General features: G+C 34.7%; 1 protein-coding gene across 2 annotated transcripts in view; it reads right to left on the bottom strand.

Annotated features, from left to right (window-relative positions):
• Positions 1-16499, bottom strand: part of csmd2 (CUB and Sushi multiple domains 2) — a 543176-nt gene that overhangs the window by 496330 nt on the left and 30347 nt on the right. For both annotated transcript variants that reach the window (XM_087295937.2, XM_087295938.2), the window contains exon 2: positions 12373-12589. In XM_087295937.2, coding sequence (XP_087152063.2) covers positions 12373-12589 — 217 coding nt within the window. The remainder of the gene's footprint in view (positions 1-12372; positions 12590-16499) is intronic.

A 16499-nucleotide genomic window follows, 5' to 3' on the forward strand; every position in this document is an offset into this window, starting at 1 on the left:
TTACAGCGCAAGACGAGTAGCAAAGACGCTCTTAGCTGTTCTGGACATAATTAATAATATAATAACAGTAATACTGAAACAGTTGATGCATTTTAGAATGACCAAAACAACATTTCAGATGTTTTGCAATGCAGTCAGCCGGCTGGTTTATCAATTCACACGCATTTTAATCATCACATGATGTCTTATAACAAAATCACATTTTTTTAACGCGCATACTGTAATTTGTTAGGTAAATGTGTTTCCATCGTAGTTTATGCACATTTTTTTCTCATCGAATTATAATTTTATCCTACTCAGTTATGCGCAATTTTTTTTTTTTGTACATTTTCAAAATTGGAGCGCATCTTGGCTTTCCATCAACCGATATTTAATGCACATATCCAAAATGCACATACAAATAGCTGGATGGAAAAATAACTATGTTAACATAAGTTTTTATATTAATGATGACTTAAGTTAATCAATTATGGTTCTAACTTAATTTTTAGCTTAAGCTTAGTTTAAGGTAATCCATCTTAAATTACTCAGAAGGTTAATTTGATACAAACTAAAAATAAAAAAAATATATTGTAGTTGGTAGTAATTTTAAGATAAAATATCATGTAGCCTGCCAACTTTCTAAAGTTTTCATTTTCAAGCCCCAAAGATGTGTTTTGCCCCATAGTTATGTTGTAACTTCACACGGGCCAAAAAAATATATTTAAATGGCACCTGTAATGGAAATTATATGATTGGACAAGACTGTGTGCTTGTATAGTGTGTCCATAGTCATATCGGTGTGATAAAAAGACAATAAGTCTCATTTTTTTAATTTACTGATGTAAAAAAAAGATCCCATCCTTTTCATTTTGAGGCCCACCACAACATGATGTAGATCAAATGTTTTAAAGCTTTTAGAAACTGAGTTTTGAAACTGTTCATCGGTATATATCAAATACAATATTTATCAGTCTCTTTATTTTAAATCAGTTCTTATGGAGAAAACAACCCAATAAATTTTCAGGTTTTATGACATTAGGGGACACTAGCTTCCTAAAAACACTATAAACAGAGATGAGCAAAGGCAGATGAACACCAAAAGCAACCGAGCCCATAAACACCTACCTAATTTCCTTCTTCAAGTGCACTACCAAAGTCTGTGTATTCCTCTAGTGATCATTTCAAAGGCGAGTATTAGTTCATGAGCCTCCAACAGCAGCTTGTTTTCACATACGACTCTAATCGGCTCCTTCAAATGCCATTAAGGACACAATAAATTACAGCATTACGCAATCTAAGGCTTTTAACAGAAAATTGTAATGAAATGTGTTTGAATTTTCAGCATTTATGTGGCAGGCGTCGCATCGAAAGCCAAGTTATTACTGAAAAAGACTGTTTTCTTGGACCCACTGCAGGTGAGGATTTATATGGAATTGAATCTGGCAAGTAGCAATTATTGATGATGAGCATCACAGACAGCACTTCGAATTAGCTCTTTCACAACAAATCTGTGAAAGAACCCAGTAATGTACATGTTTTCTTTTTTATATGGAGTGCATCCAAAAACAGAGTTAGGCAGAGTTCATTGCTTACATGCAATGCATTAAGAGATGGTTGAGGATAAGACTCATTGCAGGAACAGGAGTCTGATTTAATGAGATTGGTCGGAGGCTTGCTTTTTTTTTATAAAAGCTGGCCAGGGAGCCACACATATATCAAGAGAAAGTACTGCCCTGGAGTTAAACAAATAAATAAGATCAATTAAACAAAGTGGCCACCCTTCTCACCTAGCACTACACACAAGTCACATGCACACCACCAACTCTTCAATAAAAGGTATACAGGGTTTTTTCTTATCTATTTTGCTCATTACTAGGCTTTAAGCTTAGGTAACCATCGCAGTCCAAAGACCTACACTGAGCTTTTGCCAGAAAAATGCACCCACTTATTAGTCATATTATCATACCCCAATGACAATAATGCATGATGAAAACTTGTTTGCCTACAACCAAATACTATACACATACACAAGACATATCATTCAGTTCTGAATGGAGAAAAGTGTAGCAGTCAATACTGACTTTTTAGCCAAGGAAGCCCTGCTCTTTAATAAAGCAAGCAATCATCATTCACAATAAACGTACAATTCTGCTTGGGAGGGACTCAATCCAAACATTAGGGTTAGGCGATGTTGACCAATTTGGCATCGTACAATGTCTAATGTGAAACATCGCGATGGACGATGCCATCATTGTCCTTGGCAGGGGGTGGGGGTGGTTGTTAAATATCAATTAATTTATAATGAATTAATTAATTGTAGCCTAACGTTTTCACTACCTGACCAACATGTTTTTTGCTTTATTCACAACCAAACCATAAATAAATAATGTTAAAAACAAATGACCACCAGTCAATCACTTTTTTTCCACGGGACTCTAGCATGAATAGGTACAGTGATCTGCGTCGTTCTAATGGGTTTTCCCACAGCTGGTGGAGGAGATGAGAGTTCGGTTGGAATTCACTGTAGTGCATACATTTTAATTGTTTTCACTGCAAAATCCTCACAGCCTGCGCGGATTTAGCAGACATTTATGCAGAATGCATCCTAAAAACGCCAAACGCAGCACACAGGAACAGACTAAAACAGTTGTTATTTGAACTTGCTGACGTAAAAGCCTGCAATGCTTGCCTCGCCTTCGTGCTCTACTTATTGGCTCACTGCTCTAGAACTGAATGCAAATGATTGGTTGATATCAGCTGTCAATCACTCAGTCAATGCCTTCTGCCTTCAGATGACAGGAGCTACAACCGCAAAAATGTGAAGCGCTGAAGAAAAGAGAATGAAAATAACACCCACAGATTTACCCACAGTTACTAATAATGGCACATCTTATTAGTGATCATGTGCTGAATGTTAATCCACCATTTACACTTTTCCAAGAGTGATTAAAAGACTTCCAGTGTTTCAAGTCCGCTATAAAAATAACTACAGCCATTCACTGTAAAGTCTGTGGGATGGGGTTTGCAGGTAACAGCGGTTGCCACTGAATCTACACATTTTAAGCATGAGAGGTGCTGTATAATCCTTCATTTAATCTTCACGATGCTGTGAGCCATGCAAACGGCAGCTATATGTAACATTTAACACAGCTCAGGAAAAGACCGTTATTGCTATTAAGATGACATGCAAATAATAAGTTATATATCAATGTAAATGTGGGGTGGGGCGATGGATCACGATCGGCGATGAACTATGGCATCGTCTATCGGCATAACCCTACCAGAGATTAAGTGTTCTTCATGATACTTTCTGCAGTTTCATTGTTATGAATACTCTTGCGCTGTCATTTTTGGTGGAGATTTGATCATTCAAAGAGATAGACAGTTGAATTTTCATGTCTGAGACATTTCAAAGATGACCGCCAAGTGAAATAACAAGGGCTACGTCTGAAATTGCATATTTCCAAATTATATTGTTCGTTAAAAACAGTATGCGAGGCAAGTAGTATGTCCGATTTCATAGAATTAGAAAAAAGTATGCAAGAAGTACCCGGATGACTTGCTACTACCGCCGATATTCTGATGTGTGTATCTGATGCACGCTGCGTTATCCCATTATGTCCCACTAGAGAATTCATGAATGCAAGTGAACGCTGGTAGGTCACGTGATCATGAGTTCCATACTGCTTACATTCATACTGTATAGAACATACATCTCTAATGGCCGAGTAGTACATTTAAATTCAAATGCACTACTGAGTAGTAGGCGGTTTAGGCCTTGCATTAAAGCAGTGGTTTTCACCCCCACCCCACCCCCCCAAACCCCATATTTTGTATGATGCGCAAGAAACAGTTCAAGGATCTCTTTGTTAACAAGTTGATGATCTGAATCTGGTGTGTTAAATAGGAAGACATAAATACAAATACAAAATTGGCAGTTGGAGGGAGCGAGGATGAGAATTGAGAATTACTGCAATAAAGGGAGTATGCTAATAATCAAACTAATTCTATGAGAGGAGTAAAGTCTACCACACACACTCATTAACGACATACTCTTGAGTCTTGAGAAAATCATTGAATTAGCAAAGCACATGGTATCAACTCATCCATGATCAAGATGATCTGCTAATGTTCAAGCCGAGCATTAACTTTATATGTGTTATAGTTGTTGTTTGTTTCTTCTTTTTTCTAACTGCTTATCTACTGAGATTTTCACACAACCATCTCTGGGATTGAAAGAAAATTGTCTAAAAGGAAGTTCAGTGGGCAAAAATGCTTTGTTGATGCAATACCTTAGGTCTGAGAAGAATGTTTGATCAGAGAGAAAGGCAACAGTAGCTCAAATAACCACTCGTGATATCCTTGGCATGCAGGATAGCATCTCTAAACACACAACACATTGAACCAAGAAGCAGATGGATTATAGTAGACCACACTCGTGTCAACATAGGCTAAAATTGGACAAGAAACACACGGACCAAAATTGAACAAGAGAACATTGTTAAAAGTTTGCCTGGTTTGAGGAGTCTTTATTTTGGCTGTGACATGTTTTTATAAGCCCAAAGTATACTTCAACTTTTATTGGTATGCAAGGATCAGCCTGCAGTGCACATGGTGTGACTAGATCAAAATAGTACAGCATATACACTGCCAAAATTTTGTAACAGTTGCATATGCACATTGATTTAATATTTATTATATATTATTTATTTATTTTATTTTTTATTTTTTTGCTGTCGCAGTAACTAGTTAATCTACAATAGGGGTGCCCAAACTCTGTTGTATAAAGGGTCAAAAACTAAAAATCACTGATAGCTGTAGGCCAAAGATAAATATACCAAACTATTTTACATTAAAATTGGCATGGGTAATTTCTTAATTAATTTCAATTTATTAAAAAATAAATAGAAAGCATTACTTAGACTCAATTCAACTAACATGGTGTAACCTGTATAATTAGAACTTGTTGCAATAAAAACATAAACAATCACATTTATAACAAAGTGAAGTTCAATTCTAAATAAACTAGTCAAGCAGAATCTGCCTTCATTCGCTCACTATAGTCTCTGCATCGTCATCCATTTTAAAATAAATATGGTTAAATTTACATTATTTTCATTGAAACATGTAATTTCATAAAGCTTTGTTGTAGCTTAACAATAAAACAAACAAATATGAGGTTACATTACATTTGAAATCACAATCTCTAAACCATTTGCAGAAGGCATGGCGAGCTAAATCAAAGGTTACCATGGGCCAACTTTGGTCCCCAGGCACTAGTTTGGGCATCTCTGATCTACAAAATGGCAACTGAGCCTTGGAAGCATTGATTCACAAGGCATTTGAAATTACCTTCATTGGTACAACTCAAAATTGACAGCTTTGCAGGTTATAACTAATGGCAAATGTTTGTACAAACATTGACCTCTGTATACCAGGAAATGTATTGAAATTTGCCATCATGCTCATGCATCAAATTCAGTTTATTTAGTAAAATTGAATGTACTTTAAAAGAAATGCATTACACATTAATATCATCACACTTTTTGCTTTAGTATAAAATGTGACCCTGGACCACAGAACCGCTCATGTACATTCCTTTATTTATTCATTTATTTATTTATTTAATTGTAATTATATTTATACATCATCTGAAAGCTAAATAAAAAAGCTATACATTTATGTATAATTTGTTATAATGAGCCAATATCTGGCTGAAATAATACTATTTAGAAAATCTGGAATCTGAGGTTTTAGAAAAATCTAAAAATTATAAAAAGTACTATAAAGGTGTCTATATCAAGTGCTTAGTATTTTACTAATCAAAATATCTTAATTGATCATGGTGTTTATTTAACATTCTTATCATGTTTGGCATTAAAGAAAAATCACTTTATAGTAATTTATATTTGTTTCTCAGTAGAAAAGCTCATATAACAATATAATGGTGAATCAATCATATTTTGGGACTGAACTATCCATTTCAAAGCAGAAGTCTGCGAGCTTCATGCAGGTGATCGCTGTAGTTTGGTAAAACCGTTGCAATCTGATGGGTCTAAGCCAAACTCAGCTTCTGTCTCAAATAGAGTGTAAATGTTTTAGCTCAATTCTGCTCCCGGAGATCCGGCTTCCTGCAGAGTTTAGCTTCACTTCTAACAAACATCTAAACCAGTTAATAATGGTTTTTCAGCTCATTCGCAAATTGCAAGCAGGTGCGTTGAAACCAAATCCTGCGGGAAAGTAAATCATCGCTGCAGTGGAAGCTTCAATTATACAAAAGCCAAATACGGGTGGAAACATCAGCATGGAAACCGGTGAGTCCTCAAGCCATGGTCTAAACAACATATCCATACATTACATACCCATCACTCCCATGACAGCATAATATAAATAAAAAAATGGCCCACAGATGCCTCCGCAAGCAGCCGATGCACAGAACCAATTAGTGTGACAGATACTGAAACGAAACGTCAGAGATGTCATCTGCAGGTTAATGCATTTCCAGAGATTATATCTAATATCAGATATTGTATTTTCTTTTTAACTGATTATTGTATTATGCCATTGCTTCCAATTTAAGGGTTAAGAAAGTGTAGTATTGTTCCAGCAATAAATAAAGTCATTATTTACTAAATAAATTACCTATTTTTTGTTTATATTTTCATCTTAATTATTTGGTTTCTTATTTTTTGTCTTATTCTTAAATGTAATTTTTTTTTTTATTATTTTAAAACTTACATGAAGACGCATTACTCATAAAAAAGTGATGTGTAACTAAATAAAGGCAAGGCAAGTTTATTTAAATAGCACATTTCATACACAATGGTAATATAAAGTCCAGTGGGGGCACAGCAACTGAAGGCGGATTCACCCAGCTTTGAATGAACTCTTGAAATTCCTAATTTACTTGATCCTTAAGATCTGAGTGATCTGTTAGTTTTGTATTCAGTGAGCATATCTGTAATGTATTAAAGTCCTAGGCCATTTATTGCTTTATAGACAAGTAGTAATACTTTAAAATCTATTCTGAATGTAACTGGAAGCCAGTCCAAAGACCTGAGGGGAGGTGTGATGTGCTCAGATTTTCTGTTTCTGGTCAGAATCCTGTCAGCAGCGTTCTGGATGAGCTGCAACTGTCTTACTGTCTTTTTGGGAAGGCCAGTGAGAAGTCCATTACAGTAATCCGCCCTGCTGCTGATAAAAGCATGATCGTGTGTCTTTAAGTCCTCACTGGGAACAGAGCATCTAATTATTGGAATGTTTTTGTGAATGAATGAATAAATGATTGAATAGACAAATGAACAAACTACCAAACAGAACAGAAAGGGCTGCGATTGGCTCTAACGCTCTGGCACTGTTCACCAATGAGTGACACTGATAAAAGGCAGCAGCGACCACAGCAGATCCATGATAGACGCAGAGGAGAAAACTCATTCTGCAGACACACTTGTGTCTGGATCCCCAATTAACGTTGTAACAGAAGCGAGGAGAGAAAACATGTGCAGAGATTCTGCGTTTTTAAGTAGTTGGAGCCTTTTAATCACTTGCACTCGCCTCCCTCGCCATAGTAAACTACCGCAATGTATCGTAAATGAGATAAATGACGTCAGAATGTAATAACCAATTACGATCTATTACTGAACCTACTGTATACTAAATTGTCTGCATCGCGGTGCACCAAAGAAACAATTAATTTTGACACCCCTATAAAAAATGCTGGGTTTCACACAATTCTTTCATCTTGTCCCAACACAAATCTAATAAATTAACTGCTTTCACAAATTTAAGTGGATTAAAAATAAAACAATTAAGTCGTCCAAAAAAACTCCAGAAGTGTAATGTTTCAGCTGATTTTAGATAAGTAATTTGAACAAGCAAGACAAATAAATTTTATAGTTTACAAAAAATTAACTGTTATGTAGATTATTAATAAATCATTAATAATAAATGTAAATTATGAATGAAAAATATTCAGTTGAGTATAAATAAAGAAAAAAACTGTAAAAAAATAAAATAATAACTTTTTTAAAATACAACCAAATAAAAATATTTTCTAAAATCTTAGGTAAAAATTTTAACAACAATCAGAAAGACCGTCAATCAACTGAAATTCATATAAAATGTTGAATAAAGAAAAAAATGATAAAATATATAATAAAATAAAATCCTAACTTCTAAAATACCAACACTGACATGCAAACTCTTTATGTAATGGGAGACTAAAAAACATGTTAATACAAGCATAAAAGTGTGGGTTTCGTGATATCACACACCTGCTAATGAACAAATACAAGCTAACAGCCCTGACTAAGATTTAAAGTAAAACAATGACAAAAGTGTATGGCAAATATCACATGCTGAGTCAGAGGCCTTTGTACACTCATATTCTTCACACAAAACATTCAAAATCCACCCACTGCAACAAGCAAACAGACTCAGTTCCAAATTAATAACTGGGTGGATAAAACGGCACTTATTTAAATCAGCTCTCAAACCAAATAATCTCTAGAGCGATTACCTTACAGCTGAGAACTGATTCAACAGAAATTAGGAGGGATAATGTGGTATACTGTGTGCTAAGGGCAAAGACTTTGGGACGAAAATGAGTTAAATCATGAATGTATTTGAGTAAACCCTTTCAAACTAGAGATGTATGATAGCAGACGGACAGTAATATGTGCCAATGGTTCACAATGACTCACTGGACTGGATCTGAGAGTGAACAAAGAAAAAGATAATGGGATGTCAGAGTCAGCCAATGAAGTGTCTTCCGATACCAAAGGAATAAAAAAAAGTGTCATTAACTCGGTTAGCACGTGGAAGGAATGGTGTTTGAGACTGTACACGTGACCTTCAATGTTCTCAAGAAAAGACATTGGTCCAGCTTCACAATATATTAAATATCTTTCCTTTTAAATGCATGTTTACCGTTGTTTAACATACAGTATGATGCCTTGGACCAAATCAAGTGTTTTTTTTAAACTGAGATTTATAGTACAACACAAGAAAGCTAAGCATATAAGCCTTCCATTGATTTTGTTTGGCAAATTCAAATTTCATTGAAAAATAAAACAAATCAAAAGGCTACATCTACACTAATCTGAATACATTTTGAAAAGAGTGTCTTCATCTAAAAAAACGCTTCAAGTCCACACTATCATTTTCAATTCTTTCTGTCATCCACTATGGGGCTGCACAATATATTGTTTCACCATTGATCACAATGTGTGCATCCGCAATAGATATGCAATGTTGAGTCTGAATTATAGTTAACTAGGAGCTACAGAATTGTAGTTAATTACTGTATTTATACAGAATTTATATGATTTAAATAAATAAATAAATAAGTGAAATTTTTTTTTTACTTATCTCACTGGCAGATTATTTTGCCTATTTTAAGAAAAAGCTCTTAATTTTGATTTAAGTTTATTTCTGAAGTTAAAAACTAAACAATATTTTACTTGACTTGGCAAAATGTTGAAACTGTTGTCAGCTTCCACTGCTGAACATTATCTCCCAGTAAATGTTCTGTGTCCTTTAAAGAGAGGCAATATGAAGCACATAGAAACTGATATTAATCTTTAATAAAGCTGTCAAAATGGACAACATTCAAAACATCAGCTTTACAATGTCATCCACCATTAGGGTTGTAACAATATACCGGTATGACGGTTTACCACGATTTGAACGTGCACGATTATCATACCATGAACAATTGCATATCAACGGTTTTAACCCTTAAAGACCGAGACAGCCGCCCGCGGCTAAAAATAAGTATTGCTCTTAAATGTTTAATAACTTTTGATCCACTGATCCGATTCATAGAATTCAAAGATTGGCATAAAGAAGAGAATCTCAGCTTTCCAGTGATGTATCACATAACATTCGCGGACTTTCAGAGGCTCCGGAATCAGTGCGGTTACGTCATCAACATTTGACAACGCTGATTTGACAAAGAAACGCTCGTCACTGTGTCTCCGGACAAATCAGACATGATACATTGATGCATTGTCCCTCCTCCATGCCCAGATTGGTTCAAACTCGCTATATCACAACCAATAAGCATAGGTTTCGCTTTTGTTTGTGGACCAAGCTTTTTGAACAACACGGAATGAGAGATACATACATTTATGCGCGGCTAAATAAAACGCAAAACAAAAAAGTTTTGCATGAAATAATTCTCATACTAAGTACTTTTGCATGCACAGCAGCACAGAAACATGACAAAACAGTGACACAGCAAAGACGAACTGCTGCTCTTGCTGTTTTCAAAAGACGCAAATGAAGATGCAGCTGTTTGTCTGCATTGCATACAACCATATCCAAATCCATGCTGGCACATAGAACCTAAGGATGTTCCATATTGAATCTAGTTTCGTTATGTAACTATTTATAGTATAGTAAATATTTATATCTATTTTTTACTGAGGATTTGCACCATGTTTATTTGGACTTTATTTGGACTTTGACACATTATTTATTATTTTCTTATTTTTTTATTTGTTCATTGTAAGTGGTGTTGTTTATAGTAACTAAAAATATATTATTTGGAAAAAGTCAAATTTGCTTCACTGTTCTATTATTTTGTAACATTTGTAACATACCGTATACCGCGAAACCGTCAAACCGTGGTATTGTTTTAGACGATTATCATACCGTGAAAAATTCATACCGTTACAACCCTATCCACCATGTTAGCAGAATTGGTCACAAGACTGCGTCACATGAAGGAAATGCATTACCATTTTCGAAAGCATCTGTTGTTTTACAGTCCACACTGCAACAAGAAAACGGCACTTTCAAGGTAATGTACTCTAGACAGTGGTTCCAAAAAGACATGCCTTTGTTTCCAAATAAAAAGCTGTCACAGTGTGCACGGAAGACCAAAATGCAGAGAAAAAATATGCATTTTTAAATAAGAACATATTAGTGTGGACATGGAAAAAGATTGAGTTTCAATTTATTTATAGTAGCAAATTGACTAAATATCTTTATGTAACTGGATCTTTACTTATTATTTTAACATTTTAAAAAATAAAAATAAAAACTAGATAATTTTGACAAAATAACTTATTTTTGCTATTGCTAAAAAAATATATACCCGCAAAAAAAATAAGATGGGTTTTGTGGTCCAGGGTCACATATTTTAAATTTTTAATTATTTCTGTATTGGTAAAGCAATATTCTTAGCAGACACTGTTTCAGTCTTTATTTACTCTTCAGTGAATTCATCAATGGATGAATGGATGGATGGATGGATGGATGGATGGATGGATGGATGGATGGATGGATGGATGGATGGATGGATGGATGGATGGATGGATGGATGGATGAATGGATGAATGGATGGATGGATGGATGGATGGATGGATGGATGGATGGATGGATGGATGGATAGATGATTGGATGTATAGACAGACAGACAGATAGATAGATAGATAGATAGATAGATAGATAGATAGATAGATAGATAGATAGATAGATAGATAGATAGATAGATAGATAGATAGATAGATAGATAGATAGATAGATAGATAGATAGATAGATAGATAGATAGATAGATAGATAGAGATAGATAAAAAGAACGAATTATCATCTCACTGGTCTAACAAACAAACAGCATCCTATTTGGAATATTCTCAATGTCTTTTTGATTTCTACAATTTGTGGAGTTCAGATGACACCAATAATACACCGGTAGGGTAAACCACCCATGCCGAACAAGGTTAACATTCATACAACACCATGGAAACGTGTGGCCGTGTAGGAAGCTGTCCTTGAATCTTGAAATGGCAAAACAATTATTAAATAAAAATTCTTGAAAGTGTCCTTGTGTACATCATTTTCCACGCGCGCGCACACACACACACACTCACACACATTATTAAATAAATCAAACTGGCATAAAAAGGGTGGAAAGTTCTGCTGTGTTTTCTATAGAACTCATTTTATCAGGAATAAAGTGCCATCTCAGAAGTGATCTATGAATGTAGGCAAGCTTTTCAAAATGCTAGCTTTTCGAATGGAAAACAGGCCAAGGCCCTAAGGACTCTCCCCTTGAGGATATCAGCTCAGCTCAATCCCTAGGGCCCAAATCCTTTATTTTCTTCTCATTTTCAGAGCATACAAGGGAGGAATTCAGACTTATGACAGCAATAAAGGCAAAAGCGCTAAATCAATTTGTGGACGTCGATGCTCAAAACATTAGATGAAAACCTAAAATGAATTTTTCACTCATTTCAGTTTGCTTTAAACCAGTTTTGGGACACTAACGTAAATCTAAAGTTCTCACACACTTAATACAGTTAGCCAAGGAATGTCTGCAAGCAATTCCAAGAGATTTGTCCTGGCATTTACACATAGAGTATAATAAAATGCGCTGTATTTACCGTGTCCGTAAGTTTGTGGGACTGGGTTGCCCATCGTAGACTGAAAGGATGTCAAAGTCCTCCTCTAAGGCAAAGCCTTGAAATACCAACTGTATCCGGTTGTGTTCCTGTGCCACAATCACCCATGTGCAGTTGGCGTAGTTGGGATATCCATACGGGTATCCGGGGCTTTCTATTGTCCCATTTGGACTGTGTAGCGTGTGACTGCAGTTTTGAGCTGTGGAGAGGAGAAAAAGAGAATAATTTATTATAGCAGGAAAGAAAATCTTTGAGTTAATGCTGTGTTCAAATGACAAACCCGTTATAAAACATTTAAAATCCATGCTTTTATCACACTGAAAGATTTAAGTGGTAAGCTCGCCCAAAAATGAAAATGCATAGCTAATTTATTCACCCTCAGGCAATCCAAGATGTAAGTGCATTGTTTCTTCAATATAACATTAAATATTTTTTTGTTGAAAGTGTGGTTCTTGGTGACTCATAATATGCAAGTCAATGGCAACCAGCACTTTAAAAGTCAAATAAACATTATGGCTAAATATATATGCATGGTCCCTGTTATACACCAAAGTCATAAAGGGACAGTTCACCCAAAACTCATCAATCATTTACTCTTTAATCTATAGTGTCAGTAATTGGTACTCTACACATTCACAGCACAAAACACAATTTCATCAGCTTTACTATAAAAAAAGTTTAATCTTATTAAACGTCAATGGCCTTAATGAGTAAAGCTGCCCAATTAATTGAAAAAAGATCATGATCTCGATTCGACCCCCCACACAATCTTAATCCAGCATTTCTATGATACAGCCCATTATATTTTCAAGTTCAGGAGAGAACCAAAAAGGCAGTTCCACAAATCACCCATGAGCTGACCATGAGCTGTTTGTTTACCACAGAGAGCATGCGAACAACCTCAAAAGATGTTTACTTTAGCGAACAGAATCAGCATCGGCTGTGAATAGCAGGTAGTGAAGTTGTAAATAACTTTCACTGTGTTGCACTGAGCGATCGTTTGGGAGCCACACGGGAAGAATTATTTGCATGTGTTTTTTGGGGGTTTTTTTCTCAAGTGATGGCAGCCATGACGTAAGCGCGCTCGGCAGTGAAGGTAAAACCAAAAGCACACGCATCGATTAATGATGATAAGGTATTTAAAAGTTATGATTATGACAAGCATTTAATGTGTTTTTCTTTCTTTCATACCAAACACAGAATGTTGGACCCAAGAATAAGTGTTTAACAGTGTTAGTATAATTACTCTAGCCTATATAAGATAGAATAAAATGCATGAGGGAATCTGGTAATGATGAATGTCTCATTTTACCAGTGAAAAAATGTTGTCAATGACAGATTGCAAGCATATGTCTTAAACATAATAATTCAACTTCAGAATTATGAATAATAACATTCTTTACTGTGCATTAACAACCAGAACAAATTTAAAGTCGTTCGAAGATACAAAATGTAACATTTTAACCAGCAGTAGACCTACACACATAGGCCTAATATTATTAGTGGTGTTTTCTATATGTTTGGGAAATAGCAATAATAATAATAGCATACTCAAATTAACCTTTATTTTACATCTACAGAATAGTGAGAAAATTGTGATCTTGATTTTAAGCAAAAAAATAAAAAATAAAAATAAAAATAAAAAACACCTGATTCTAGCCAGAATCATACAGCCCTATTTGTTGGACATTAAAAAGACATTTGTATGAGTGAACTATCACTTTAAGGTCATTGTACTGTATATTGGCTATGTTTCCATCCAAAATTGCGAATGAACTTCATGCACAAAACTGGATTATTGCATAACTCGCCAACGAGTCAAAGCGAACAAAATCGTCACTTCCTGATTAGCTAACGGCAAATTTTAACAGTAAAAACTGAATTTGCTGCAGTAGAAGCTGCATCATCCTTCATCTAATAAATGACTGCTCCTCAGAAGGCAATCCTGACACGCAGTTAACGCACGGTGGCGTTTGAAGGTGTCAGACATATAGCACAAACACTCTTGATTCTGGAAGTCATTAATAATATAATAACACTAATACTTAAACGGTAAAGCGTTTTAGAATGACCAAAACAACAGTTCAGATGGTTTACAGAGTGCTCAGCCTGATGGTTTGTCCATTTACACACACTTTCATCATCACATAATCTCTTATCACAAAATCACATGACCTTTTTTTAATACACATACTGAAATTTTTCCGTTAAAAGTGTTTCCATCGCAGTTTATGCGTATCTTTTCTTATCAAATAAAAAGTTTATCCTACTCAGTTATGCACATACGTTTCCATTCATTGCATTTTCATCAGCCGTTTTTCATGCGCATATGCAAATTGTGCATAAAAATAGGTGGATGGAAACATAGCTAGTGTGATGTGAATATTGCAGATGCACACATTGCAATATTAATGCTGAAAGATATATAGTACAGGCCTATTATTTACAACATTATTATTACCTTTAATCCAGCAGATTTTATTCCAGAATTGTCAGCTACTCTACACATCATTAATATTCTACTGAAGAAAAAAGTCATCTTTAATTGAGTGTGACATTCAAAGAAAACGTTTATTTATCTTTTTAAGGTGATTATATATATATATACAGTGTACACACAGGAAATGTGAATTTCAAAATTATTTATTAGTAACAATGTGTGCAAACAATGCTTTGCGATTTACAGCCTTCTGACGTGATGAATATGTTCATATGCCAGTTTGGTTTGTGCTTTCAAAGGATTCATTTGCATAAATTAATATGTTGTTTGAGTTGACAGGGCATTTAATCATTAGTACAATAAAAGCCTTCCATATTAAACCCTTATAATATCCATGTAATTATGTAAGTGTGTACTCGTGGTGAATATAAATAGGACAAGCTAAAATTCCTGTAATATTTATCTATTTTTACCCATAAAGCGGTAATATTCAATTTCAAGGGCCAATTAAATTAACATACGAGCTAGTGTGTGAATACTGCCCTTGCTATTTCCACCACTTTCTCTGTGGTCAAAAAGATGTTTCCACGGCAACTCTGCAAAGCAACAGAAAGAAAAAAAAATTGATGCCACCCTTGGTTATTAATTTGACTAATTTTAATAACTCCATATCGCCTGCAGCTCAGACTGCACTCCTCAGCATTAATTGCATTTCTCTTTTGCATACTTGTCAACGACCTCTTATAAAATATTGCACTCGATCTGAAATTTTAATAACTGTGTGTGGCTCCATCCATCAGTGAAAAGGCTGGCCTAAATTATAAGTTCTGGACAGGTCCATAGCCCCACTTTTAATTAATTGTCCCTTCTTTCTTTAATAATCGGTAATGTTCTCAGATTTCCTCTTTTTTAATCCTATGCACTCCAGGAAACGTATACCTGCTACAGTCATACAGGACCTGACAGCATGGCCCAACTTCTCTCTGAAGTTCATCATTTTAATAGGAGACTTAAATCAATGTTCAAAAGAAATCGTGGCCTGTAAGGTTTTGCAACATTGTTTAGTTTATATAGTTTAATTCGAATATTAAGCTCATACAGTACAAACAACTGCTTGAAATAATTTTCAATAAATAAGGAAAATGATAAATTTAGGCTGAAATTATCAGGCAAACTTGCTTGTGTTAAAAATAGAGGATTTGAATTTAATATTCTTCAAAATTACTAATGAGTATTAAGCTGATTTGTAATAATACAGAATTTATGAATTTTAAAAAATGTTTAAAATTAAAATTTTAAAATTAATTTTAATTTTAATATAAGCCAAACGGCACTTTTCTTTTTCTTAAATTCTTAAATTAAATTATACATTCTGTTCAAACTTTTTTTCCCCTCGTTTATTAAAAGGATCTATTGGCAAAAAAGAGGCCAATAGATTAGAATAATTTACCTGCTAACATTCAATCTATTGCATCATTTCAGGTGTTTAAGCAAGCATTGCTGTCATATTTTACTTTAGACTGTACTTGTTTCTGTAAAACTTTATTTTGATGGTCCCTATTGCACATTTTGTTGACTAAAAGTTGCATTGCAAGTTTATTCTCATTTGAGTATTAGTAGACTGTCTGCTTAATATCTGCTGATACTGCTCCTTCAACAGACTTTTAAC

This window comes from Danio rerio, chromosome 19 (genome assembly GCF_052040795.2).
Source record: "Danio rerio strain M-AB ecotype USA chromosome 19, GRCz13ab, whole genome shotgun sequence".
NCBI lineage: Eukaryota > Metazoa > Chordata > Actinopteri > Cypriniformes > Danionidae > Danio > Danio rerio.